General features: G+C 36.3%; 4 protein-coding genes across 6 annotated transcripts; 1 reads left to right on the top strand and 3 right to left on the bottom strand.

The window, feature by feature from the left end:
* Positions 1–2,904: 2,904 nt before the first annotated feature.
* LOC105700424 lies at positions 2,905–9,329 on the bottom strand. Of its 2 annotated transcripts, none has more exons than XM_012426263.2 (7): positions 9,229–9,329; positions 8,152–8,663; positions 7,510–8,059; positions 7,241–7,408; positions 6,574–6,744; positions 4,740–5,162; positions 2,905–3,877 (listed from the first exon to the last, which is right to left on the bottom strand). In XM_012426263.2, exons 2-7 carry the CDS (start codon positions 8,643–8,645, stop codon positions 3,524–3,526), a joined length of 2,160 nt encoding a protein of 719 aa, XP_012281686.1. In that variant the 5' UTR covers positions 8,646–8,663; positions 9,229–9,329; the 3' UTR covers positions 2,905–3,523. The 2 variants fall into 2 exon arrangements, with proteins under 2 accessions (XP_012281686.1, XP_012281680.1); XM_012426257.2 differs by having other exon boundaries at positions 9,125–9,329.
* A 250-nt stretch (positions 9,330–9,579) lies between these two features.
* LOC105700439 (malate dehydrogenase, mitochondrial) lies at positions 9,580–12,574 on the bottom strand. Its single transcript, XM_012426274.2, has 5 exons — positions 12,369–12,574; positions 11,388–11,603; positions 10,979–11,251; positions 10,325–10,654; positions 9,580–9,941 (listed from the first exon to the last, which is right to left on the bottom strand). Exons 1-5 carry the CDS (start codon positions 12,441–12,443, stop codon positions 9,813–9,815), a joined length of 1,023 nt encoding a protein of 340 aa, XP_012281697.1. The 5' UTR covers positions 12,444–12,574; the 3' UTR covers positions 9,580–9,812.
* Positions 12,575–14,161: 1,587 nt separating this feature from the next.
* Positions 14,162–17,435, top strand: LOC105701766 (vacuolar protein sorting-associated protein VTA1 homolog). 2 transcript variants are annotated; one of them, XM_012428821.2, is made up of 9 exons: positions 14,162–14,385; positions 14,616–15,047; positions 15,534–15,587; positions 15,662–15,724; positions 15,805–15,840; positions 15,929–15,952; positions 16,358–16,603; positions 16,757–16,960; positions 17,039–17,435. In XM_012428821.2, the coding sequence occupies exons 1-8, from the start codon at positions 14,277–14,279 to the stop codon at positions 16,906–16,908; spliced, it is 1,116 nt and encodes a 371-aa protein (XP_012284244.1). In that variant the 5' UTR covers positions 14,162–14,276; the 3' UTR covers positions 16,909–16,960; positions 17,039–17,435. The 2 variants fall into 2 exon arrangements, with proteins under 2 accessions (XP_012284244.1, XP_012284252.1); XM_012428829.2 differs by lacking the exons at positions 15,534–15,587; positions 15,662–15,724; positions 15,805–15,840; positions 15,929–15,952 and having other exon boundaries at positions 14,165–14,385.
* Positions 17,436–17,492: 57 nt separating this feature from the next.
* On the bottom strand, positions 17,493–25,091 carry LOC105701778 (transmembrane protein 35A). Its single transcript, XM_012428842.2, has 4 exons — positions 24,607–25,091; positions 20,705–20,843; positions 19,785–19,891; positions 17,493–19,701 (listed from the first exon to the last, which is right to left on the bottom strand). The coding sequence occupies exons 1-4, from the start codon at positions 24,715–24,717 to the stop codon at positions 19,588–19,590; spliced, it is 471 nt and encodes a 156-aa protein (XP_012284265.1). The 5' UTR covers positions 24,718–25,091; the 3' UTR covers positions 17,493–19,587.
* Positions 25,092–26,894: the final 1,803 nt, after the last annotated feature.

A 26,894-nucleotide genomic window follows, 5' to 3' on the forward strand; every position in this document is an offset into this window, starting at 1 on the left:
GAGTCTTTCGACTCCGCGCACGAAATAACTCTTAATGGAATTTTTCATTGTACACGGTGTTTTTCGGCGGACAACTTTCAGATGGTAGGGCACACTTTGGACAAGATAGGGTGCAGGGAAAAACTGATGCCGATGTCTTGTGAAATTAAAAAGCCAACCGATGTTTCGTCAATGTCGACGATTTACCTTTGAACCGACCTTTACCTTTATTAAATGACAGCGAATTTGGAAGACGGTACCCCCCTCGTAGAAACGGAGGGCCGAGATTCGCCCTCGTATTTAGCGCTCGTACTTTTTTCAGGATTTCCGGTACGATACTTCCCGACTGATAGCTAGGTTTCTTAAATTCGACTTCGTGTATGTATCGCTTAACATTGTATAAGAGCCCAGATATTTAAAAGTAAAAATCATTATTCAGTACAAGACTCAAAGAGCCGATCATTCCCAGGTAGTATCGCCCACTTTGTCGTTTGGTTTTTGACTTGCAAGGGTGGAAGCCACACGAGGAATAAACGAATTAACAGAGGATAAAATGTGTATAAATACAGCGGTTACTTTTCTACTTCGAATTTGATGTTGATTTATATATATATATAACAACTGAAGTTCGACTAGATTGTAGCGAGCATTATTGCCGTGTAATTTGGGAACACCTTTGCTGTGTTTATCGTTTGAATGGTTCATCTTGTTTCCCCCTTTGATATAAATAAATATCACTCGCCGTTTGTGCGCAATCATGTAACTCTGATCGCAAACATTCAGTAACTTATTTAAATAAACTAGTAGAATAATCGAGGAGATTACTTACAATAGTCGTTACGAGCGATATACTGCAACGTAAATATTAATAAGATAATGTAAACGTCCTACATGTAGAATGGTAGATTCAGGTGGGTTAACTGAACAATTGATTGACCTATCGAACTAATGTATTAACCGTTGATTTCTTATCGACGGATTTAACTTAATATGTGATAATCACTCGGATAATTCGCACGTATTTAAAATAGGGCTATTTCGTAATTAGGTTTGACCGAAACTGAGAAGAATCTTAATAAGGAAATCAACATTTTCTTAGACTCACTATCATTATTGAAATTAATATCTATTTTAAACATGAAAATTGGCGGTAAGCCCATGAATTGGAGTATTACGACAGTATGACCAGTAATTACATAATTAACATATTACCGGTACACAAATAATAATGGATGAAAGAATATCTTTACAGGAATATTGCAATAGTACTATAGACGTAAAAAAAAACGTTTATCTGATCATTTTAACTGTGCCCACAGATAAGGGGAGGAATTAATAACTGGTTGGAAGGAGAGACTATTAAATGCCGTAAACATTTAACTCTACGGAACAAAAGACGAGACAACAAAATGGCAACAAGCCTTCCTAAGTGGAAAGTGATAGGAACCAGTATTCTCTGAGAAATTATCACTTTAAAGCATGAATTTCTTTTTTTTTCGGATATTATATAGACAACTAATTTTTAATCAAACGGGATCATTCATTAAATTGAAATACCAATTGGCTTCTTTTCAATAATATTTTTCATAGCAAGATTATGTTTCCTATGATTGATAATTCATCTCTAAAGAAATATTCGTACGTATTTTTAGACTAAAAGAGAATACAATTTCACGTTTAAGTCTCGTGTAATAAAGTTTTCTTTAGTGATTTCTTTGAGAATTTTATTAATATGAAAGAAATTTATATTTTTAAGATAATAATATAAAAGTTAATATAATCGGACGAACTTAGAAATCACAAATTCATGTTTATTAATTAGTGCCCACCTTGAGTTAAGTAAAAACATGTATTTAGGTGTTCGAATTAATATGCGAGGTAATTCACGTTAGATTTTCTTGTGTAGAAGGTACACATGATACAATGGTAAATGAAGATTTTATTTATAAAAAATTTCTTATGTACTTTAAAGTGTTCCGAGGGACACGAATCAATTCAATTTATTTAGTCGGTTCAATACTTTCCTTTGGTAAGATAATGTTTATTCGATTCTATATCAATGAAATGAAATCAACAGGAATTAATGGAACGAAGATTTTGTTTGAATAAACTAGTGTCGCTAACATTTTTACATTTACCTCATCAAATATCACACGGGGTGTGATAGTTTATAGGCGACGATGGGCGTTTACAATATCGAATTTAGAATGTATTTATTGTTAACCTTCCGAGACTATAAGATGATGATATTCAATATCTCCGGATCGTAAGCGCTTTAGTGTTTAATAATGTACTGCGAAGTACTCCGAGTTGAGTTTTACATGTAAAATCCCTTTCACTTATGAAGCACACGCATGTGTCGCGAGTCAAGGAAATAAAGTCATTCAAATACCGTCTCCATTGTTACTAAACTTTAATTGACTACGTCATCATGTTGCGCCAATATGGAAACAATTTAAATAATTTCATGTTTAGCGCGAGTTATCAAGCCCAAGCTACTTAGATACGTATATATACGATTACTTGTTTTGAAAAGTAATTGTAAATGCGGAACGTTTAACGTCTTCAAAGAGCAAAAGGATAAGTCGTACTTAACGAGACAAATTTATACCGTTGACGCACAAGCAAAATTATTTTTAATTGTTATTGTCCCTTCACCAGGAATGACATACGGAAACGGCACATTAATTACTATAATTTTCTTTTTATTTCGGAATCGTCCTCAGGGTGTTTCTTTTCATCGAAGAACGGTCTTAAATTGCGTTAAGTTTTTATCTAAGGGTTAAAATTCATAAGTTTGAAACACATTTGTAAAGATCGTATGTTACTTTATCATACATGAGTTTCAGTATAACATTAAAAATAATTCAAACGAACTCATTTTACTATCTGTAACGAAATCGATTACATTCAGAAAACGAACTGTACTTTGTTGATGGTTTTTATTTGTCACAATTGTTATCTCTCTTTCTAATATGAAGGAATGAGGACAAGAAAGTAAAGTAACCTTTGTTCGATTAATAGTCCGCCAGGGATACTAAATCCTAAAAAATAAATGACGTGTAATACATGCCTTTAATATTAGTTTAGGTTTCGGGCCTGTAAGACCTATCAATGAGTTCGGTAAGGCATGTTTCCGTTAAAGCGTTGTTATTCTCATTTTTGTTATAAAATAATTAATCACATGTGAATTCACTACGGCACAAACTTATAAGTTGTTTCTTATTAGATTTTAACAAGACGTCATCTGTAGATTTACTTCAACAATTGTATAGATTAACCAAATTTCAAAAAGTCATAGTCAATTGAGAAAGTTGATAAATATCGGTTCGCTTCAGTAGACGTTTTTGTTTAACAAAACCCTCGGTTCTAACAACGTCAAACTGGCCAAACCATAAAAATGCAGACCCGCGACCTTTAATTGAGATATTTCAATATGGGCATTTCAACGCATTTGATCCCTTGGAAATCGTGTCAGCATTGCAAATGCCCTGTCTAAAAAGGCAAATTAAAAAGAGTGACCCAATAAAATGGAGCGAAAGATTTACGGAATCACCGAATGAGATTTACTACATTTTAGTTCTTTGAAGGTATGAGGACTATCTTTAAGCAAGTCATTTTCGTTGTGAGTTGGACTTGAAAGGGCACGTTTTTCACTTCGCCGATTGGGGTCCAGTTGGCGCAAGATCCGTCCAAGAGAGTTTTCCTTGCCTGCCATTATTGGTGACAGACTTAAGCTAGGATCCAGGCGTGTCTTTAAAGAGCGTGACGAACTTCTGGGTGATTTCAGAGTACCATTGGCGGATCTGCGCCGCGTTGATTTCAACTTAACACTGTGTAGCATGTCAAGAGAGACGACAGGGCCTTTGGGACCACACGAAGTGTTGCTTCGATTTTCCTGAAAATATAAAATCTTATATTCTCCATGATATTCCTGTCAATTAAGTGGTTAGACCGGGGGTCGGCAACCTTCGGCTTGCGACTCATTAATACTGTCAATAGGTATGAACCCCTTTAAACTTGCAATTATAAGCTCTTCTTTGTAGTTACAATCTACATATACATTGTTTGAAATAATATAAAGCATAAGCATTTATTAAAGTCGTTATTCTCCCATCATTTGAAGGCTCTCTGTAAATGTTGAGTTGAGGTTTTAAGGTAAAATAGTTCTGAGATTAAAAAAGTTTCCGACCCCTGGATTAAACAATCCAAGAAGTCAAATATCTCTGGCCAGAAGCGGTACAATAGGCATATCATATTATCCCGAGGATATTCAAAGTTTATCAGAATGGAGGGCAAGTTATTAAAGTAAATACTTTATATAACGCAAGCATGGTTTACAAGCTTTTTCACAAATGCCTTTGGTACCTAAAGTTGGTCTTTTTGCAATGGTGAACGTAAACAAATGGCGGAAGGTTAGGACAGTACAGAAAAGAAGCTGAAAATGTCCTAGAAAATAAGAAATGCCCATATTCATGCTCCGCCTATGCGCAAAAAGATGTGTAAATCATGTTTTTATTATATAAAGTATCGTGTATACTATTAAATTAAGCATGTGGAGATTTTTTCAAAGCGCTACCAGCAGTATCCTCTATTTCTAAAACGTGTAGCGTATATTAAATTAATAGTATAGATCTAATTCATTTAAGTCGCAATTCTACCAATGTAGAAGTTTGAATTCCCCTTTTCAGAAACCTATAGTTGCCCGCTAATTTGACTTCTTGAAATAATGACAGAAGATTAAAAATGTGCTATTGTACCTTAACATTTTGGGGTGCTTTCTTTAGAGTAACTTTTAATAGATCTTCCACCGTTATAGCAGGCCTATTCGATAATGGTGTTGAACACTTTCTGGTGGGCGTCCTAATATTCATGTGATGACTAGAAGGTGTTGCGAATTCTTTTGAGTTGACCCATGTTTGTGGAAGAGGTGGTGGAGGTGGCGGTGGTGGAAGAGGTGGCGGAGGTGGAGGTGGCGGTGGAGGTGGCGGTGGTGGCAGCGATGAAGGTTGAGCAGGTATTGGTGTTTCAAGCCTTGTAAGTGCAGATTGTAATGTTTCTTGAAGCAATTTCAATTCCTTCGTTAAGATGTTGCTCTTCTTAAATAATTCGTCGTTGACATGTTTTATACAATGTACTTCCGTCGTCAGAGCTGTCAATGCTGTTTCACTGGATACTCGAGTCTGTTACAAATACATTTTTTATCTAATAGCATTACTGGTTATATTTCGTGTGGATCTATTATATATTATTAATATATGCCGCATCAATTTACCCTTACTAATAGGTCTGACTATCCATGCCAGGGTGCATAAATAACATTTTCTTTAATTATTTGTAAAAGTATTTAAGTATATTAAGTATTAAAATCGATTTAGTGGTTTTTGAGATTAGCTCGAACTAACGCACACCAAACGCTTACCGGGGGTTATTATCTTATACTTATATTTTATCTTCTACTTTATAGATATTACGAGGTTTGTCCGGAAAGTAATGCAATTTTTTTTTACCAATAGATTTATTGTAGATATCGTTACAAAAGTTTAATATTCTTCAAAGTAGTTCCCTTGGACATCTAAACACTTTTTCCAGCTCCCAGGTAGTGGCGAACTCCTTTCTCACTCGGACGACCCTTTCTCGCAGTTTTTCCAGTACATCAACGTAGTAGGCAGCGTTCACGGTTTGATCTTGCGGAACGAACTCCTTGTGGACCACACCTTTGGCGTCGAAAAAGACAATCAACATCGTTTTCACTTTCGACTTGCTCATTCTTGCTTTTTTCCGTTTTGGGGATCCCGAGGCACGCCACTCGCAGCTTTGACGTTTTGTTTCTGGATCGTACTCAAAACACCGTGTTTCACCCCCGGTAATGACATTGTCCAAGAAAGAAAGTTCAATTTCCACGCGTTCGAGAAGTTCAGTCGCGACAGTTACCCGGTGATTCTCTGATCGTCCGTTAAAAGCTTGGGAACCAGCTTGGCATACACCTTCCTCATGTGCAATCTATCGGTCACCAGTTTGTGTACAATTGTTTTGGGAATGTTGAGAGTTCTGCAATCATCCGGACACTCAATCGACGGTCAGAATTTAACTGATCGCGCACACGGGTCAAATTGTCGTCGATTGTGCTGGTTGACGGCCATCCAGCGCGGGGTTCGTCGACCACCTCTTCCCAGCCTTCCTTAAACGCTTTCAACTACCGCAAAACATGCGAATACGAGAGAGCACTATCCCGAAAAGCTTGCACAATCAATTGGTGGGTTTCTGCAAGAGATTTGTTCAGTTTCGAACAAAACTTTATCGCGTAACGTTGCTCGAGTGTCTATTCCATCGCGTTTCGTGACACAGGCACTAAACAGGGGTGCGCGGATACAGCGATCTTGACGCCCCAACTGCTTGGAGCAGATTGGCGAAGGCATCGCTTTGAAGCTGAGACCTAATCCAATCGGTCGGAACTCTCTGCGGCCACTTTAAGTACCAGCACAAAAGAAATTGCATTACTTTTCGGACACACCTCGTATGCTTGTTTAACTCGCATCTTGTTAATCATTCATAGTACATAAGTCTCATGCATAATCGAAAGAAAGTACTTGCCTGATGAAGCTCTTGCGACAAATGACTCATCTTTTCTGAAAGAACCGACATCGTCTTTTCATTTTCATACTTTATCACGCTAACAATGTGAGTAAGTTCGTTTTCGATTAAACGTCTACTTGAAGATGACATCGTAATGGACAGAACCATTCGTCGGAATATCCTGCAGCCCTTTCACAGACAATAAATGCTTTATTGAGTAATCTTCTATTTTGAAGCACTAACATTCTAATTAATTTTGTAAAAATATCCACTTTTTTCGGTATTAATCGGTGTATTAATTCGGCGTATTAAGGTGATATGAAAGTAGTGTCTAAGAAATCTCGTTCATGAAACTTTTCTCCAAACTCTGTGTATAGAATCATTTGAAATTCTACTATGTGAATATGGAAGCTTTAAAGAAGATCCTGCCATCCATGAATTTCATTTTTTATAAAAAATTAAGAATTTGATTAAAAACAAATTATACTTTCCTTAGGGCTCAATATTCACGTGATAAAATTTCAAACAATTCGGTATACCCAAATTGCAGAAAAGTCTCATAAATGATTGACCCTTCAAATGCCATTCGTATCGCCTTAACCTTATCAAAATGATTAGGTTTATATGTAAAAAGAAGACTTATATTGTGAGAGGGATTAATAATACAATTGAAATGTTTTCTTACCCCTTTTATAAGCACACCTAGTTTCTTAGAAAGCCACGCACAAAACTCTATCAATTTAACGAAGGGTGCTTTCAGAATTTCACAATGCTGTTTCGATAATTTCAAACATACTGCATTTTGCACGCAGCTTGCATACAAATTTTGACACAATGATTCCAGTGACTCCGTCTGCAAAATCCATATACCATAACTTTAAATTCAATCGCTGGGATAAAATAATGCCTATTCTCATATCTTTTTGTTAAAAGACAGTAAATGACAAATATTACCACTGGAGTTTTTAAATCAGAATCTGCCACTGTTGGCAGTTCTACAAACGTTGCTGAGCCTGGAGATGTTTTCCAAGACATCTGTAAACTCCTTGCAGATTCTTCTTTGGTAATTAGAGTGTCAGTAGATGCAAGTCTTGTCAAGTCAAAATTTGGTGTAACAGGCAATTTTAGTGGTATAGGTTCATTAAATGTCAAAGCGGTACGACATTTCTTCATGAATGGAGAACATATTTTAGATTTATTCCTAGTCTTGCCAAAACAGTGAATCCAGTAGAAGTCACTCTGACATACAGGTTGCGATCTATTTAATGCCTCTGTTTTAGAGACACCGTGAGACGTACTATCTGGATAACGATCCTGGTTTTTTGAATTGGAACACGTTTTTCGAAATTCTAACTGTTCCACAGTTGGAATCTTTGGTTTATTTTCAAATAAACTTGGGAACATTTTATTAATATCATCTTCGTCTTGGATTTCCTTTTGTCCCAGTAAAGTATTATCTGCCATATGGTCTCCGATAGTCCAATCACAATGAGGAGACATTGTGCTAAGGATAAATGTATCAGAGGGTCATGGTTAGACACGTTCTTAGATCTGATTGTTTAATTACATTAATTAATCAATAATTTTAATTCCTACCTCGATACTTCATGCACATCGCATAAATACATAGTTGGTTGACAATGTATTTCAGACTCAAGAAGATGTCTTTCACCAGATATTGTTTTTAATAAGTTTTCATCGTGATTTGGGTGGAGATTGGAATCTCGGTTAACTTCATCGACACTAACACTTGATCTGACAGCTAACGCAGAATCCGAACTTCTTTGCTCCACGTCTTTCTCAGGAATATCTAAATTTAACTTTCGTTTAATAATTCTTGGAACAATGCGAGGACTCAGATCTTTGTAGGACAGTAAGTCGTCTTGCTGAGATTCACAAAGTACTGACTCGGGAGAACACTGTCTCGGATCAGAGTCATCTAAACTCGTTTCTAGGGTCAAATCATGATTTTCCCCTGTAGCCACAGAGGAATTTTTAATTAAGTTGGTTTTATTATCGTACATTTGCCCAGAAGAATCTTGTAGATTGTGTTTATGTCGTGATCTTTTATGATTTTTTCGTCTTCCCATTTTATCGCAGCTACCTTGCTACAAAATTTAAAGCATACATAATATAAAAGGATTCTTAACATAAAACACAGAATAAAATGGCCTAAAAAGTATAACGATGAAGTTAGATGATCATTGCAAAACATATAGATTTTACCATTACCGTTTCGTACACTGAGAAAATGCGTGCTAATGAAAAATGAAGACACTGCTATAATTACCAGCTAATATTCATCCATAATACACATTTTTATTAATTAATTCTAAATCGTATTTTATAACCTCATTTCTATGTTGATTGTTTTCATATTTCCATATTTAATTTAAATAAGTATTAGAAATGGGAAATGTTATTTGCTTTCTTAGAGAAATGGTTTGTGAAACTATTTAAAACTGTGACAGGATTGCAAAAGGCAAAACTTCTATGAAGTATAGAGGGTTAAAAAAGTGTAGTGACATTTGATTAATATAAACATACTTTAATGAATGGTCTAACTTACTTGTATGTTGTAATTTTCAAATTATCATGTCTCGGTAGTTTGAAATTCAATAACATGTCCCTAATAAATAAGGAACCCAATAAAAAAAACACGTTTTCACTTACATATTATCTAAACCACGTTCATATTATCCACTAAATAGTTCTGCGATGATTTTCGCAACTGTTGACACACTGACATTGAGAAGGTTGACTTGAAAGTTTCGTTCAAGTTCACTTCTAGACATAGCTCTATACTTCTAGAATTGTAATCATCGTAACAGTCCTCTGTTTTGAAATGTATTGGCTTGAAGATTCAAAGCCCCTATCACACAAGATCTGTATTCGTTATATGACATTTTAAATAAATAGAAATTTAACCGAATGCATTGCAAGATTTATTTTTCTTCTTAAAGTGTTATAACTTAAAAATTTTTTATTTCAACTTTGCTAAAGCTTTGTACTTCCACGCGACAATAATTATGAATTGGTTTTAATTCAATACAGTGACTAAAATCTCATTTGGTCAACATAGATAATTTTAATTGTATGTTACAAAACATTACATCAATGTAATGTGTCTAGTTGCTTTAAACTGAGCCTATACAGGGACCGAATCAAGGGATTTCTTATCGTGGATCGTTATCTGATGTATGTCCACTCTTCAGGATTCTGCTCTTCTCCATAGGAGATGTTGAAACATAGTATTACTATTTTTTATTAACAAAGTCTTCTCCCTTTTGAATATTCTTCTTAAGCTCAGGTATGGCTGCTTTCAACAATTGGGATTCAAAGTCACTCAGTTTGCCCAGGCCCAAGTTCTTTTCAACTCCATTTTTCTAAAACATGAAACAGCATTATTTTAATATGTGGTATAACTCTTAAATGTTACAACAAAACTTAAGTTATTTTAAGAAAGAACACTTGTATAACAAAAAAGATCCTTAAGAATATTTTTCTTTTAAAAATCTTCTATCTGCATTCTATTTCAGGCAATTTCTAGTTTTCAGTACAAAAAATATGAAAAATTATGTCTACAGCCTCTCAAACAATTTTGTATACTTAAAATATTATATATAATTTTTTAAGGTTTTCTAAAAAATACTAAAGGATTTTAAATTACTGTAAGTAAATAATCTAGATTTTTAATGTTTCATTAATAAACTAAACAGTGATAAATGATTATTAAAAAAGTTAAAGAATTATTGAAGTCAATACTTACGCCAAGAATTATAGGAGTTGAGAAATACTTTGCCTCGGTAACATTAGACCTAACATATGTGCATTCAATAATATTTTTTTCACCATTGAGTGCTTTAATCAAGGAGAAACCAAACCGAGCACCAGCATAGGCCATAGACAATGTTGCTGAACCAGTTCCAGCTTTTGCTTTGACAACTTCAGTACCAGCTTCCTGAATCCTACCAGTAAGAGCTTTCAGCTTATCTTCAGGGAACGATACACTGGGAGTAGCTTGCGAAATCAGAGGAATTATGGTAATACCACTGTGGCCTCCAATTACTGGCACTGATACTTGCTGAGGATTGAGACTCTGTAGAAAAACAAATCAACATAAGTACTATCTTATCTTTACCCCTCAAAGATGTGGACTTCATTCTTATTAAAGGAATACCTCACTGAAATTATGAAATATGTGAAAATGGGAAAATGACTCTATAAATAGTGCTCTAAAAAAATATAGGTATATTATGTTTCATGAAGTGCAGTTATCCCAGTACTGAAATTCGAATAAAAAAATGCATCCAAGTTTTCTAAATTGTAGGTTCATCCATTAAATTCAAATTTATACTTTGTTATGTTCTAAGGCATGGCTTTAATGTTAACGATAGCATATTTGATATAACAGTTAAACTACCTTTGCTTCTGCAATAAATGTGTTGGCCCTGACAATATCCAGAGTAGTAACACCAAATATTCTATTTGGATCATACACACCAGCTTTCTGGAAAACTTCACTGACAATAGGTACTGTACTATTTACAGGATTTGATATAATGGCTACAAAGGCTTTAGGTGAGACTTCCGCTATTGCTGCAGCAAGATCACGAACAATAGAGGCATTCGTATTAAAAAGATCATCACGTGTCATTCCTGGTTTACGAGGGACACCAGCAGGAATAATGACAACCTAGAAAGAAACAAATGTAATAATTATTTTTATTTGCTATTGCTATATGTAAATAATAGATTCTTTTGTATGATACGTTATTATATTTTTAAGGTATTAAACAACTTGTAAAAGTATTTTATCCATAAATTTATACCTGAACACCTTTTAGTGAATCTTTTAATTGGTCTGGTCCATTGAAAGCTTTGACCTTAGCAGGTGAATCGATATGAGAGAGATCAGCTGCAACTCCAGGAGTATTAACAATATCATAAAGGGATAATTCGGTGACAAGAGGCGATTGCTTTAGTAAGAGGGACAGCGGTTGACCGATGCCACCACTGGCACCCATTACGGCTACCTTGGCATTTTGCTAAAAGAGAAGAATAATGGAGATAAGATACAAGTGAATATATCTCTTATTATAGTTTGCAACATAAAAGATCAAGTACATTGATTGTCTAATTTTGGAAGAAATATATTCATTTCACAAGTGGTAGTTTTCAATAAAAAACAAGTCTTACAATTGCATAACTGTAACATATATTTGAACAATAATAACCTATAACATTCAAATTACGTTTTAAAAATGGTTATAACACAATAAAATGAAACGGTTTTCAATGAAAGAAGTATATTGGAAAAATGAATCTAACATTAAGGCACTACTTTTTTGAATATACAAAATATCATTCCGAATGGTCTTTGCTTTTTAGCAAAGATAACTTTATTTGCTTAATAACCGATTTATCTTGCAAACTCCTCTAGTTGCATAACAGCAGTTTGATTTAATTCTTGTGAGGAAATCGTACGCACGTGTCTAGGTATCAAAATTAATTTAAATAAAATTAAAGCCAGTCTCATCGTTATTTCATTCACTCTATGATGACAAATAAATCTGATAAGATCTAGTAAATCCTAAAACATATAGTTTCCGAGTCCAAATTTATATGTTTCTCTCAATTTTGACCTCATCTTATTACAGGAATATTATAAATTAGCAAATTAGTGAAACAAGAGATTGTGAGATGAGTGTCATTTAGTTAAGATTTATACACGAATGGCACGTAGGACTAGATTGTGGCGGACGTGAAGAAAGAAACTCATTAATATTTCACTGCAATTTGTTTGAACTCACTTGTGAACTGGTGGACAACCATTTCGCACCTTGCTGGGCGACGGTAATGGTGGGTTTTAGAAAGCGTGGCAGCATCTTGATGTGACAGAGAGGCGACTAAATTCCGTTTAAAAAAGCAGGCCACCAGATCAACGGATCACCTTAATAACCTTTCAATGACACCTAGTGACCTTCAGTACTCGCGGCACCTTCCAATCAGCTTCAAACTTGACTTGCCCATGCGCTTTGCTTGACTTCGTATCACCTTATTCCACCACTGGCGATAACGACGTGACACTACGGCGCACTTTTTCCGCATTCTTCCCGGGAAGTTTAAACCGGCTCATTGATTTCCAGTGCCGTTACCAGCATCTCTGTCGTTACAGAATTTTCTTTACAGATTAAATTTCTCATATTTCTATAAATATGATAGTACACCATTCATAGTTTTCATATGTAACTAGTGATATATAAAAAATCATCTTGAAGGAAAGGGTTTATGAAATAAGTGGGAAAATAGAACCTGTAAATACAGCTGTTATAATGAATGTAATATTTTCTTCATTTTTAAGTAAAACGTGTCGTTTTTGCTTATCCTGCTCACGAGAACATGAAATGCTTAATACCGACATTTCTGCACATGAGGTATGAAAGGGTAATCTTCTTTTGAGTACTTATAACATTGTAATAATGGTAATAATTCAAGGTTAGAAAACAATTGCTACGTTTCCATCGTTCTCCTAAATCCGGGATTTATCAGGTCCGAACCGCTGACTACGTCTTCATTGTACTCTAAATCCGGGATTTGTATTATCTGAGATTTATAAACCATGGACGTAACAATATATACGTCAGAGATGAGTTGGGAGATTGCTCACGGGCAGGGATCATATGATCACGTATGACGTATGATCTGCGGTCAGGTGTCGCCCGGAAGAAGCGACGGTACGGTAATTGAGAACTCCTGATTATCACAAAATCCTAATCACCATAAAATCCCCAAATTCTAATAATCAATTTTGAAATTTATTATTCAACTATGTATTAGACATTTTTGACGTATGATCGTCAAGAATGTAACCAATTTTGTTCGATGGTCGACTTGCACGGAAATGCAAGAGAAGCATCGATTCGCGAATGGCTGCTCGACTAACCAATTTTGAAATTTGTTAATCAACTTTGTATTAGATATTTTTGACGATCAACCAATTTTCAAATTCATGTTGATCTCGAGATCTCTCCGAGATCTCAATCATGTGTTAATATTCTTTTAACCCTTTGCCCTACAACCACGCGTGAGACTCGTGGTCAGGTATTCGGGTCTAACAAATTTCGGCCAATTTTTACCTTCCCGTAATTTAAATAAGGTAAGTGAAGGGTAAAGTCAAAGAGGACGCGACGAGTGTTCTTCCCTTATCATCAAAAGCGAGCAGGATCGGTAAGCGTAAGTAAGTCACCACCGTCACAGCTGCATTGTATGTAAGGGCGACAGTACGCGAGTCCCTACCAGAAATTTGTTGCGCCACCCTTGGGGGCAAAAAACGGTGAAAGCTGGCGTATAAAATCAGAGGGCAGCACAGGATGCGATCGCGCGACCCTGCACGTGAGAAATCTCCCAACTCATCTCTTATCTCTGTATATGTCCATGATTTCTACTAACTTCTGATGGCGACGGTGGCAACACTGCTCATGTGTAAAGCTGCCATTATACGATCATGGACTTAGTCATTGATTTCCGTACAGATGTCGCGAGAGTGCTAACGTAATAGTTGTACCCCATTGGCACGATCACGTTTCCTTTAAATGATCTATGGTATATTTGTGAGAGTGTAGTTGTAAATATTTGTCACTTTTGACTGCTTTTGACATTTACAAAATTCCTAACCTTTCTACGAGACTGTACGAAATCGTGAGTCAATTAAAAGAAAAATGCCAGGCCCCAATTTGCCAGACATTCCAGCTTCGCTGAAGGGCATGCAGCATTATTTAAAAATAGCCACAGAACATGATAATCGAGACCCCGTTGTTAGTTATTGGGGTATGCAACATTTACGTGCATCGTAAATTTCAATTATGTCGTTATGTCAATTTCATTTGATATAATTTTTTTGGTTATCGACGATTACTCATCTTCATGAGATTTATAGCATAACAAATATTCAAGAATAAGACAGATATAAAGAATTAATTTGACTTTCTTTTTTTGAGATTCTACATTAGAGATTCTGTAATACAAAAATTCATAACGATTATTTTTCTCCCTACTAGCTCGAATCTATGCTCTTCAAATTGGACTTAAGCTTTCGACAAAAACTTCAGAAGAAACTAATTTTTTGTTGAAATTGATGGATTGGTTGGAAGCAACAAAGAAAGCCATGCACGATAATGAAGCAATTACTAATGATGTTGCTGCGCAAGCTCATTTAGAAAATTGGGCTCTAAAACTCTTTTTATATGCCGATAAGAATGATCGGGCTTCAAATTTTGGAAAGAGTGTCGTTCAAAGTTTTTATACAGCAGGAATACTTTATGATATTCTCACAACATTTGGAGATCTAAGCGAAGAGGCTACACAGAATAGGAAATATGCTAAATGGAAAGCTGCTTACATTCACAACTGTTTAAAAACTGGTGAAACTCCTATACCGGGTCCCATGAAAGAAGAAGGGGAAGATGATTCTGAAATACTACCGCAATCAGGTAAGTATTTCTCATTGATAAAAGCAGGGCAGACTATAATAATATTCAAAATTTGTGTGAAACACAACATACATTATTGTTTGTACATGCGAGTTTAGAAACTCATACATAAAAATCTAAAGTTGTACAATGTATTAAAAAAGCACTTATGCAGAAACTTATTAATTCATATATAAAATTATTAGATAAAGTAATGTGACATAAAACATTTCGTACTTAATGTTTACTATAGTCATATTTCCAAAAAAAATAATGTTTGATCATAAATTGAACAATTAATAAATGTTTACATATTAATGAACCTGTCATCTCGTTCTTACTAATCCAATTAAAAAATAAAGATTAGTAATATTTTCTCATGAAATCAAATATTTAATGATAGGTGACATTAATGAATCTGGTATATTTGTCAACTAAAAAACAAGATGTGAAATGTTTTTCTAAATGTTAAAACTAAATAAAAACATAAGAATCTTCTTTGCGTAGCTGATGATCCTATATTATCCGATAATGAGGGTGTTGTACCCGATGAAGAACAAGGTAATTTTTTGTACTAGTAAAAGCTTATGTATTTACATATGTATTAAAAGAAAAAACTAAAAACAATTTCATAGCGACTAAGGATAATAAGGAACCTCAACAAGATTTGGAAGAAGAAGTTGGTAATCCAGAGTCAGGTATATACGGTTTAATAATGACTAATATATAATTTTTCGAAATTAACAATTTTTCACATTGATACTACGTTATTTGATAGCTGAAGAATTACATCCAGATCCTGATACGGAATTAGGTAATTTAGTAGCAACCGTGAGCTAATAAGATGGTAAGTTATGAAAATAATATATTTTAACAGCTGTATGTTTTTGTATGTTCCATAGCCGATGACGAAGAGAAGAGTGAAGGTATATGAATATATCAGATACAATTACTAAGCTTTAATTGCTTACTGTATATTAATACAAATTATTTATAATTTAATTCATTCATGAATATATTTCTCTATGTAAGTAATTAAAGTAGGTAATGTACAGTACTTCTACAATTCTCAATTTGATTCAGGATGAGATGACAGTTTTTTTTTTATTGCTGTTTTCAATCACCATCATAAATATGTATATTCACCTAATATGCACACTTACACACTAGCAGGGAACATAAAACTTAAAATGTATTTACAATCGCAACTTATGCTTATGTCTGCACTTTACAATCATTTCAATGTATGCACAGTATTAAACCCTGTTTGTAATTTTGTCAGTTAAGCAGTTTGAATGTTAAATTTAACAATGAACACATTTCTTTTACAGGTTCTGTGCAACCAACGCCACCTCCAAGCACAGATGCATTTCAGTTTCCTTCCGTCCCTAGCAGTTCAAATTCAAGCATAACAACACCTTCTGCAAAACCCAATCAAAATAATTTTCCTTATCCAAATATTCCCACACCTATGAATCCTAATCCATACAATCCAGCACCCACACCTACAAATGCAGGACTTGATCAGCCAGCAGGGTTCGGTTCGTACGACGACAGTTCAACATTAAAGACAGAAAGTAAGTTGATTTTATTAAAAGGGTTTTTTATCAAGTAAGAACATGCCGTTTTTTTTACAAACTATTGCAAACAGTTAAGTGGTACCAAAAAAACTTATTTGTTAGAAACTACTCTGTCAACAAATATCCGATGAATCTTGACATTTTTAATAGGTGGAGTTTCCCTGGACGTGGAACAAATCGCGAAGGCTCAGAAATATGTAAAATGGGCTGGAAGTGCCTTGAATTACGATGATGTGCCGACAGCAGTTACTAATATCCGTAAAGCTTTACATCTTTTAACTACTGGTCAAGACATAGCTTAGAAATATACACACAGAACTGTCAAAGTTTTCTGTATCGCTTTCCATTTGAAAAGTAAGTAAAGGATAATTAATACTGCTTAGACATCATATAACATAACATCACAAATAACAGGTACTTTTTTTACTTCAGTACTTCACATATAAACGGTGATACATATAATTATTAGTTCTTGAAACAATTATATTGGAAAAGGATAAAACACTGAAGAGTGGTTTTGCAACTACATTTACTTCACTTGCCTTGACGCTTCAGATAAAAACTGACATGTTGTCCAGCTTAATAACGTCTAAATGCGAGTTATTGAAAATAATTGTAATACAATATTTACTGTTACTAAAGTCCTTGTGAGTAATGAGACTCTGATATTGAGAACAATATTTTTCTTAATCCATGCACGCGGCAAATCTGAAACTAATGAATACAAGAGTTGAATACATAACTATATGTAAATAATAATCTATGCATATTTAAGTTCCTTGTATGTATATCTTTAATAAACGTTAGGAGATATGTCTTAACTTCACAATTTAGTGCGTAATTATTTTATTTGTTTGAGGTTGAAAATAATGAATTTCATCCAACCTACCATAACACATTCTTTTTATTGTAAGTCTTACTTTGACATTGAACAGAATTGTATATCTTACACCGATCATTTAACTATGAATTATATAAAGTAGTCTATCAATGTGAACAGGTATCACTAATGTCATTTCTTTTCTTATTTGATAATTTACTTGCGATGACATGCTTATCGAGTGTGACACGATTATCACAATAGATGTACAATACGTTTCATTTTGTTGAGCTGTGTTGTGTGTCTCGTCCAAATTAATAAGATTAATAAGAATTATGCAAAATTAAATTTATCGCATAATTTAAAATAAAAGCTGCATATATAATTATTCGGGAGCTGCATATATCATTATTTATTTGCTAGTATAATCCGCTCCGAAGATAATTAGAAAACTTATACACGAAATAATTATTACGACAGCTATCGAGTTAATATAATTCAATCCGAATACAAAGGAACTACGAAATTGAATACGCGATACTTACGTTATATATCAAAGCAGATAGTAATTATCATAACTAATTACATCAGTGGCGGCAAGAATAACGTATATTTTTCTTCCCTTAGTGTCAAAGATACATTTCATCTCAGGATACACAAATTATTTGTTGATAAATAATATAAAACTAGTATAGGACTGGATTTGTCGTAATAATGATGCACCTTCATTGATATCATTTGCAGCATATGCTGATTAAAATAAGTTAACATTGCTAATGTGGCAGCAGTTTATTAGATTCAGTTTAGGCATTGCAATCAATGTTTTTATCTAATACGGATACTGAGATTCATTCATATTCAATTTTTAAAAGGCCAATTTCTTCATTTCCGAGGTGCTATCTCAAAAAATTCTGCGATACCGAAAACGTTCTCTCACAATAATTGCGATCTGAATAAAATAACAAGACGATAATCAAATGGTGCGTTGGAATATTGATGCGTTTTACATATTTCACTCTAGTCGCTATTGTGCATGAATTACAATTTTCGTATGTTGCTAACAGGTAGTTGGTTATTAAGTCTCTTTAGATATTCATGTTTTCCTATAAATATGTATGTACATGTGTGAGAGTCATTCATAGCATCTAGATATGTCTATGTTGAGAAGCAAACATTCCTATTGTGTGTGCGGTCATTCGGCCGGAAGCAGCCGCTCTAACATATCCCTTATCATTTCACGGATATTCGGAAATCCATTAAATATTCGCGAATCAATTCGAAATAAGACAAAATTAATTCCGAGAGGTCGAACATTGAACTGATTCTTGATACTATACATCCACACATTTCTTCACACCCTTGCATCTAGTTGTTCTTAAAAATGTATATGCAAAGCCAGTGCGAAATCGACTGACAGCAGCCAATTCGATTTGGACTGCGTTCGTTTGAAAAATGAATTACCACACTGTGCGAGTTAACATGGGTACTTAGATACGCTAAGGACACGTCTCATCCTAATACTCTCTATCGATAAGAACACATATCGTCAATTGGCAGTTAGTACATTGTGCTTAAGCTGATATTAATTTACCTCGAGTGTGAACCTCGGTTCCCAGCAGACTGCCAACGGAGCTGCTGTCAATTAATCATGATCCTGTGCGACACGGTCCGCCCCATCGAGGGTGTTAAATTTAGGATCTCTACTTACGAGTATATTGCGAATTTAAGCGTAAGAACAACCTCCGGTCGTTAGTTGTAATAAATAAATATCTTTCGTACCCTACTGTGCCTAACGAGATGCTTACAGGTCTAAATCACGATTATGACGTCATCGGTCCTCGAAGTTACGCAATTCCTTACAAAGGGCGAAGTCTTCGACACCCGCGGTAGTATCGGAAATTCCTGCCCAATGTCATTCCTCGGCTTGGGGTGTCTTTAATCCATTGTATAGATCTTTGACAACGCGTTCACAGTTGATCCGAGCTTCTGGAATCGCAAAACTGCCACATTCCGTCGGTCTTCATAAACGTACGTAAGAACCGTCGATCCGACTTCAACGAAGCCAACGTAGCATTACAAGAATTCGGAGGCTTCGCTGGATTTCTTTACGTGTATGAGCGTGGAAAAGACTCAGGGTTTTGCCATCATCGTATGATTTAATTCAGTCTTGCTTCTTAGTTTTGTCGTCGACACCATTCGCCGTTACTGGTTGCGAATCCTCACGCCTTAATTGCCAGTCTATCACCAAACGACCCGTTAACATAAAAAAGAACACCTGCGAACAAATTTCAGGTAATGTAAAAGCCATTGAAATATCGTCCAACGATAAGTAAGACAGATAAGCGAAAGGAAACGTACCAACGCTGGGGCAATTCTCTCGAACTTGTCGTTAACCATGTAATGAGAGTACACGGCCATGAGCATCAAGAACAACAGAACGGCATTTGATGCGTTTTTTATTTTATCTGAAACAGGGAATATTGTTAGGTATGTTTTAACGAATTCTTTATACGAAGCCTCGTAATCTTCTATATCAGGGGACACCGCGCTCTAGTTAGATTTGGTATTTCGATTTCACGTATCTAATGCCAAAACAGAGTGTAGTGCAGCCTTCTGGCATTAGCCACGAGGTGTATTTTCATTTCTTGAGGATTTCCCAATGAAAATAATTTGTTATAAAAGCACAGCAGGAAATCAGGCGTCCGTGTAACATTACCCATTAGGGCTGGCGTACATTATAGCCGGAGCGGGCCGCAGTGAATCGCAATATTCCGTCCGTAATACATATACGACAGTTCACATAAAATCTATGAAATCGATCCTATAAGAATTTTCGCAATGCAATGCGCTGCGTCCACCTCGGTACAATCTGAGTTCTTAGATGTAAAATATAGGAAAGCAGACATTTATGGAAACCCACATACTATGTTTAGGTACACTGCAACAGCCTGATTAAAACACATGCATTCAAGAAGTTAGGTATAGGGAGGAATTTCAATTTCTGTTAGACTATAACGGATTAGCGACCAATTATTACCGTTAAGCTCAGATATCACAACAATATGAAATATCAGTAACACGTTTTACTTGTTTTTCCATCTTCGATTCCTTAGGTACCCAACGTAACAATATTTGAGGAACAAGTCTCTTATTGTAGTATTCCCCCCGATCGTGTTTAGTTACACCGATGAAATTATTAAAAAAAAAAAAAAAAAGAAACAGGAATGCGGGGAATAATTGTAACATGCACAGGAAATAGTTATATAGAAGGGACGTACGGCTCGGAATAATCGCCATGGCAAGTCCGCAAATAATCTCCAGGGAACCGACGACCCTTCGGTACCACTTGCTGGGGACTTTAAAGTCCAGCGTCCCGGAGAGCGGGAACACTTTGGCATACTTGACGTACTCCTTTCTCTGAAAAATTCAAGCGACACTGTTAACCGCGGCATTGAGTCGAATCGCGTGATTGGCGCATTCCCAAGTGGCCGCTCGGACAAATTCGACTACGGCAATGGGACTACCGAAATAGCGTCGGAAAATTCGTGGGACCGAGTCGGGTTTCTCATACGTGCGTGTCAAGATGCACGGCGAAACGAGGGAATCAACGCGCGGATTAAAAAAAAAAATCGAGGAATCGACCCGATTAATTCTCGGCGAAACTGGCAAAAAACATCAAACGATGTTTTATATGGGTTGCGCATAGAGTAAATCGAAAAAGAACTTATAATATCTGGTTTAAGAGTTATTAAGGGAAATAACAAAATGCATAATCAGCCGCCTTCCGCGGGTAGATTTTCGGATTTATTCTTTGAATAGAAATTCCGCAAAATTCTAGTGAAGTGGAATATTTACAATACTNTGGAATAATATTTTCATTTGTAGCAAACGTCGTTCGGGAACACAAGCCCCCCTGTAAAAAGCGTTGTAGAAACTGGAGTGTTTCACATTTTCACATGTTTCACGTATATATAATATATTTTACATTTACCCTAATTTAAATGTATGGTAAAATAATTTGTATGCAATTATAATTGCAACTGTAACAACGATTTTGTCTAACAAGAAGGCAAATCATCAAAATTATTTTTCCAGGAATATTTAGATGTACTGATAATTGAAAAATAATATAAAAACGCGATATAAATAGATCTATTTGTCTTAAAATGAACCTTCACTTATTTCAAACAAATGAAAATGTATTTTGAAATATTTTCTAAAATCGTTTTGTCTTACTTTACGTTTAATGCTTTTCTTTGAAAGAATTTACTCCTTAATTAGTGGTATATAAACATTTACGACACGAGTATACGAGATTTTGAAACGAAGTAAATTTCCCGTCAGCACCGTCCGCAATCTTTCTATTAAAGCCGCATCAAATAGCCGGATTATCTTATGGTTAATATCCGGACACTCAAAGGAGGGGTAGAAATAATCCGGATATCCTTAAATGAGCACCTGGGAACTGGTTAACATAATACAGCCTGTTACTTATACTTATTCTGCTTACTTCCCTTTTATTTTTTTTAACAGGTATATGTACACTCAGGAAAATATTTGATTGTATCGAGAACATTTTTATTGGTTCAACCACAGAACATGGTTATTATGTGGACAACCAAATATTTTGTTGTCATGACAAAATTCTTTGGCTGATTACATCAAATATTGTGGTAAATCGCGCCAAATATTAAAGTAATTTGGTACATCTAACCAAAATATTCTGTTTATTAATTAAAATATTTTCTAAAATTAACAAAGCGATTTGACCAAAATATTTTAGTTGTTTGAAGGAAACGAGTTTGGTCAAATGAAAGACCAAATGAACGAAACGCAGTCAATCAAATGATTTTGTTCAATAGACCAATTTTTTTTTCTGCGTGATAATGCCTTGCAATTTGCATGTTTACACGCAATAAATACGGCTATCCGAAAGTCTGAAAGGTTTCAATTATCTTTATTTTTATTTGTCCCTACCACAACGTGACAAAAGGTATATTTACTCTTTCGAAATGTTATTTAAAGTGTAAGCGATGTTATAGTTATAGTAATTATAAGCCTTTAGTTTTACTGCAGAATACGTAAGAAGTATAAAACTTGGAGGGTAAAAACTATTCGGTTATTCAAAATATTGACATTTTCAAATGCGATCACCCACAGATCTACGACAAAGTATGCATTTTATAAATACTTTCCTTAGATTTTTATTCCCGAAAACATTAATTTCCAGATAACATGAATACGATTTAATCGTTAAATCGAGCATTTATTTTCCGAAAATTATCGAATGTGAACAATATCCAACTTCCAGTAACATTCAAATCAATATGTACTCGCGCATGCGACCAAGAATGCATAAGATCTGTGAAATATTAAGTAAATCGAAAATATCAACAATTCAACATTTAACCCTTTTGATACGGCTATGCCTTTCGCCAATATGCTTTCGCTTACGGATACTTGAATGGCAAATGGGTGACTATACTTACCGGTAGAATATAGTAAACATGCTATGAATAATAACTGTAGTCACCAGTAGCATGAGAAGGGTTAAAGTACGCCTTTAATGGGGTATTCTTACGTTTCGGGTGAAAAAATCAATTTCTTTTCAACCGACCTCCAAAGAGGAGGTTATCAATTCGATCTGTATATTTTTTTATGTATGTTAACGCATAACTTTTTCCCGGATTAACTGATTTTTATGAGTCTTTCTTTGTTGAGGGTACCTTCAAGGTGGTCCCATGTAAATTACGTTATCATCCAATCATAAGATCCGAAGATAGACAACGGAAATCGTGTACGGTTGTCAGAAATCGTACCGTGATTGAGTTACTTTTTTTAACCGATCTCTTTTATCTTGTGTAATAAGAATTTTCAAACCTTAATAAAAGGAGTAACAATTGAAAATCGAAAATTCAATTTAATAAAAAAATACCGACTTCAAAAATGACCCTACAAAATAAAAAATGATTATGTACAAATTACCTATCTACTACGTACTGTAGATTTTTAAGTATTTATTGCTTGGAAAGTTTTAAGTCGGCGCAAAAAAGAAACAAAAGGCAACGGAATGTAAAATTGAAGGCACCGATACAGTTCGTTTCATTTTCTGCCCTGGCTTCAAACTTTCCAAGCAAGAAATATTTAGAAATCTACAGTAATTAGTAGATAAGTAGAGTGTACATAATTAATTTTTACTTTATAGGGTCTTTTTTTAAGTCAACTCTCAGTTGACATATCTTAACCAATAACAAATCGATTGAATTGAAACATATTTTATTCGATTTGTAAATATACTTGTAATAGCCTGAACTAGGATTTCATTGATAGATTAAAAACATTTCCTGGTTCAGTTGCTGTTTCATTTACGTGTTCTTTCCTTCAACGATTCCAATCCCTGACAAAACGACAATTTTCTTCATCGTAATAATTAAAATTTAATTCCTTTCAGATGCTCACGAGCATTGCAATTAAGTCAAACAAGACACCGGAAATATTTCATTAGCTCAGAGTCTCAATGATGCAGCAGCAGCCAAAACATAATTTTTTTAGCCAGATTCTAGCGCACAATACGTTGAAAGATGAATTAAGAGTATCCTAAAGAGTACCAAGTTGTCCTTAATATTTAACGAAAAACCAGATGCATAACAATACCCTTAAATCCCCCCCCCCCCAACGTTTAGATTTTAATTCGTCCATTGTAATCGATTTTCGCGTTCGGTCCCATAAAACGGACGCCTCGCGCGAGGTACCACGTGGAATAATATTTTCATTTGTAGCAAACGTCGTTCGGGAACACAAGCCCCCCTGTACATCGGCATGCGTCCATCCGGGGGTACCTTGGCATCGTGGCCGCTCAGACGAGCGGATGCGCGTCCACCCGATGAGTCTTTTCCGCCGCCGTCCGCTTTGGCGCGCTTCGGACGCGAATAGGACCAGGCACTGTCAAGGCTCGGCGAGGCAAGCCAGGGCTTCCCACGCCGCGGTTACGTAAGGGACCGTAATCGAGCGTAACGAGCGGCGGCGATCACCCCTCGGCGAGCGACTCGTCGCTCGCCGAGGGCGGAAAAGGGCGAAAAAGGGCGAAGAGACGCCGGGAGTCCTCCTGGCGGCCCTCCCGAGGGTTGCATAACTCGAAGCCGATCGCATCCAGGCGAGGAACGACCGCTCTACTACTCACCAGGTCCTTGTGGAGGTCCTTGCTTATGTGGGAAGTGAGCTTCATGGTGCCCACGAAAACGAAGAATATCCCAAGGAGCACCGAGAGCGACTTGAGCACGATCGACCCCATTCCGTTGGGGGCCTCGCGCGGCCTCGGCTCGGATCGACCGGACTGACGACCGAGCAATCGGCCCAATCGGGAGGCACTCCCTCCGTCCGTGTCTGGCGTTCTTCCCCAGCTCTCGCTTCTTCACCGTCTCGGCACGGGGCTACGCGCGCATTTTCCCCTCTCGACTCGGAATCGCGCACTCAGGAGCCGGGGCTGTCGATAATGTTCATCTTTCGATGCTACAGCGCGAAACCGCGGCGACGCTCTGTGCCGCTCCGTGCCACTCTGTGCCCGGTGACGTCACGTCGACGGTCCGCGCGCAGAGAGGCGAAGCTCCGTCGGGCTTCCCGCGTGCATGCGCATCCGACCCAACTCTCGGGACTCGGCGCGCTGCGAGGGACCGCGGCCGCCCCAACCCTCGGCGCCTCGACTCCCCGAGGAAAATCGTTATACGAGCCGCGTGCCAATTCGCTCTTCCGATCGGACCCATCCCCCCCGGCGCTACTTTCGCCCCGCACGCCGCACGAATCTCGGGATATCGGGGGACAGCTGCGATCGCTGTCAAATATCCGAGAACCTTTTGGCGCTCGCTCGCGAGAATCGTAACGGCACCTGGCGGATCGATATGTCGGTTACGACGCTCGATTAGGCAGCTGAATATCCCGGAATTTTCCAAATATCACATTTTCTACCCGCTGTACACGATTTTCCCTCTGAATCCCCGCGCTTCGATATACAGTGTTTATTTCTCCCATTTGAATTTTCACCTATTGCAACGTCCCAACATTTTCACCTCTTATGTACAATGACTTTTTAAGTGAAACTTCTTGTGGCACGGCGTACGCGTAAGTTCGTATGTTATGCGAGGGACCCGTTTTCGAAATTCTGGTGCTTTTTTTTTTATACAGTTCATTCCTATTTCATTTCTTTGTTGTGTTTTAGTATTCATACAATTGCGTTCATTCTTTCTGTAGTTGTATGTCATATCTTTTTAGGGAATGGCGCCTATTTCACAGCTCGTAATGATAACGTTCAACGCTATTTGTTACATTGCACTAGACTGAAGCGAAAAATACACGATGGACCAAGCCTCATACTAGATCGATGTTTTCGATTAGGACTCTTCATATCAAAAAGGATAATATTGTCATAAATAGTTAGGAATTCACGAAGACAAGTACATCAGCCGAGAAAGCAAATTATCCTCCTTGCCATTATATGCGTTTTGTATTGTATCTGTCTTGCATTTAGATTCATTTTTCGTTTTTCATTGTGCTACTTAATACCGAATATACGTCTTAAATATAATGTTTTAAATAAAGTATTATAAATACTTTTACGTAACATACTTCAACCAAATATTCCTGGATACAATTGCTATAAAATAGCGAAGAACCCTTTGGTTCCCCATTACATTAATTGTATCTGGATTGTTTAGATTAATAGTGCCCTGTATAAAAGTATCCTGGAATCTCTCTAGGCAATTACATAATCCAAGGAAATATTTGTTGTAGTGATATACACTTTGCTCCACGCTATTCTTCGGAACAGTTCAATTCCCTTATTCACTGCATTTGGGTAGAACGCACTTCAGATGTTCCCGTAGTATCTAAGGAACAGCTGGGAATGCTATAAAACGGCGGAGAGCCCTTTACTTGGTTCTTGGTGACAAGAATCGCGTCGGGATGTGATCGAGGGATTATTCGTTCAGAAAATCATGGATTTTAATGTTGGAAATCACCGACGCATTCTCACAATTTTAAGGTCGAACGTCACTGGTTACCGAATCTCATTGTTGTTTGTCATATGAAATCAAAGGCAATTGGTTGTCAAAGAAGGAAATCATTTCCACTGATTTCCGAGTGAATATCCCTTCGGATGTGATAGATTAAAATTGCCGTTAATTGCCAAAAGTTTATATAGCTGTATTATCTGAGAATAAATTAATTCTTGTAAATGTGTCACTCCAAGTCGTCCTTCATATGAAACTCGGTCGAAAATTCATTCACCAATAGAAACGCTATTCTCATATTGACCGCATTTCGAATGCTGTCGAGATATCAAGGGGACAGCTGCCGTCGCTGTGAAACAGTCGAGGACCCTTCGGTCCTGATATGTGCGTACATACGCAAGAATTGTAGCGAGATTGGATCATAAACGCAGAATATATGGAGGCTACAAATCTAACCATCCCATTG

Source organism: Orussus abietinus, unplaced genomic scaffold (assembly GCF_000612105.2).
Source record: "Orussus abietinus isolate OABI.00-Male unplaced genomic scaffold, Oabi_2.0 scaffold66, whole genome shotgun sequence".
NCBI classification, from domain to species: domain Eukaryota; kingdom Metazoa; phylum Arthropoda; class Insecta; order Hymenoptera; family Orussidae; genus Orussus; species Orussus abietinus.

Bases quoted from the DNA above. Each gene is read 5' to 3' on its own strand.
- LOC105700424 (XM_012426263.2), bottom strand. From the start codon at position 8,645: ATGGGAAGACGAAAAAATCATAAAAGATCACGACATAAACACAATCTA. The intron at 7,409-7,509 runs GTAATATTTGTC...TGGATTTTGCAG, and splicing joins CTGATTTAAAAACTCCAGTG to ACGGAGTCACTGGAATCATT. The intron at 6,745-7,240 runs GTAAGAAAACAT...TGTCTGTGAAAG, and splicing joins TAGGTGTGCTTATAAAAGGG to GGCTGCAGGATATTCCGACG.
- LOC105700439 (XM_012426274.2), bottom strand. From the start codon at position 12,443: ATGCTGCCACGCTTTCTAAAACCCACCATTACCGTCGCCCAGCAAGGT. The intron at 11,604-12,368 runs GTGAGTTCAAAC...CTTCTCTTTTAG, and splicing joins GGTTGTCCACCAGTTCACAA to CAAAATGCCAAGGTAGCCGT. The intron at 11,252-11,387 runs GTATAAATTTAT...GTTTCTTTCTAG, and splicing joins ATTCACTAAAAGGTGTTCAG to GTTGTCATTATTCCTGCTGG.
- LOC105701766 (XM_012428821.2), top strand. From the start codon at position 14,277: ATGCCAGGCCCCAATTTGCCAGACATTCCAGCTTCGCTGAAGGGCATG. The intron at 15,725-15,804 runs GTATATACGGTT...GTTATTTGATAG, and splicing joins AGTTGGTAATCCAGAGTCAG to CTGAAGAATTACATCCAGAT. The intron at 15,841-15,928 runs GTAATTTAGTAG...TATGTTCCATAG, and splicing joins AGATCCTGATACGGAATTAG to CCGATGACGAAGAGAAGAGT.
- LOC105701778 (XM_012428842.2), bottom strand. From the start codon at position 24,717: ATGGGGTCGATCGTGCTCAAGTCGCTCTCGGTGCTCCTTGGGATATTC. The intron at 19,892-20,704 runs GTACGTCCCTTC...TCCCTGTTTCAG, and splicing joins CATGGCGATTATTCCGAGCC to ATAAAATAAAAAACGCATCA. The intron at 19,702-19,784 runs GTACGTTTCCTT...ATTTGTTCGCAG, and splicing joins AGAGAATTGCCCCAGCGTTG to GTGTTCTTTTTTATGTTAAC.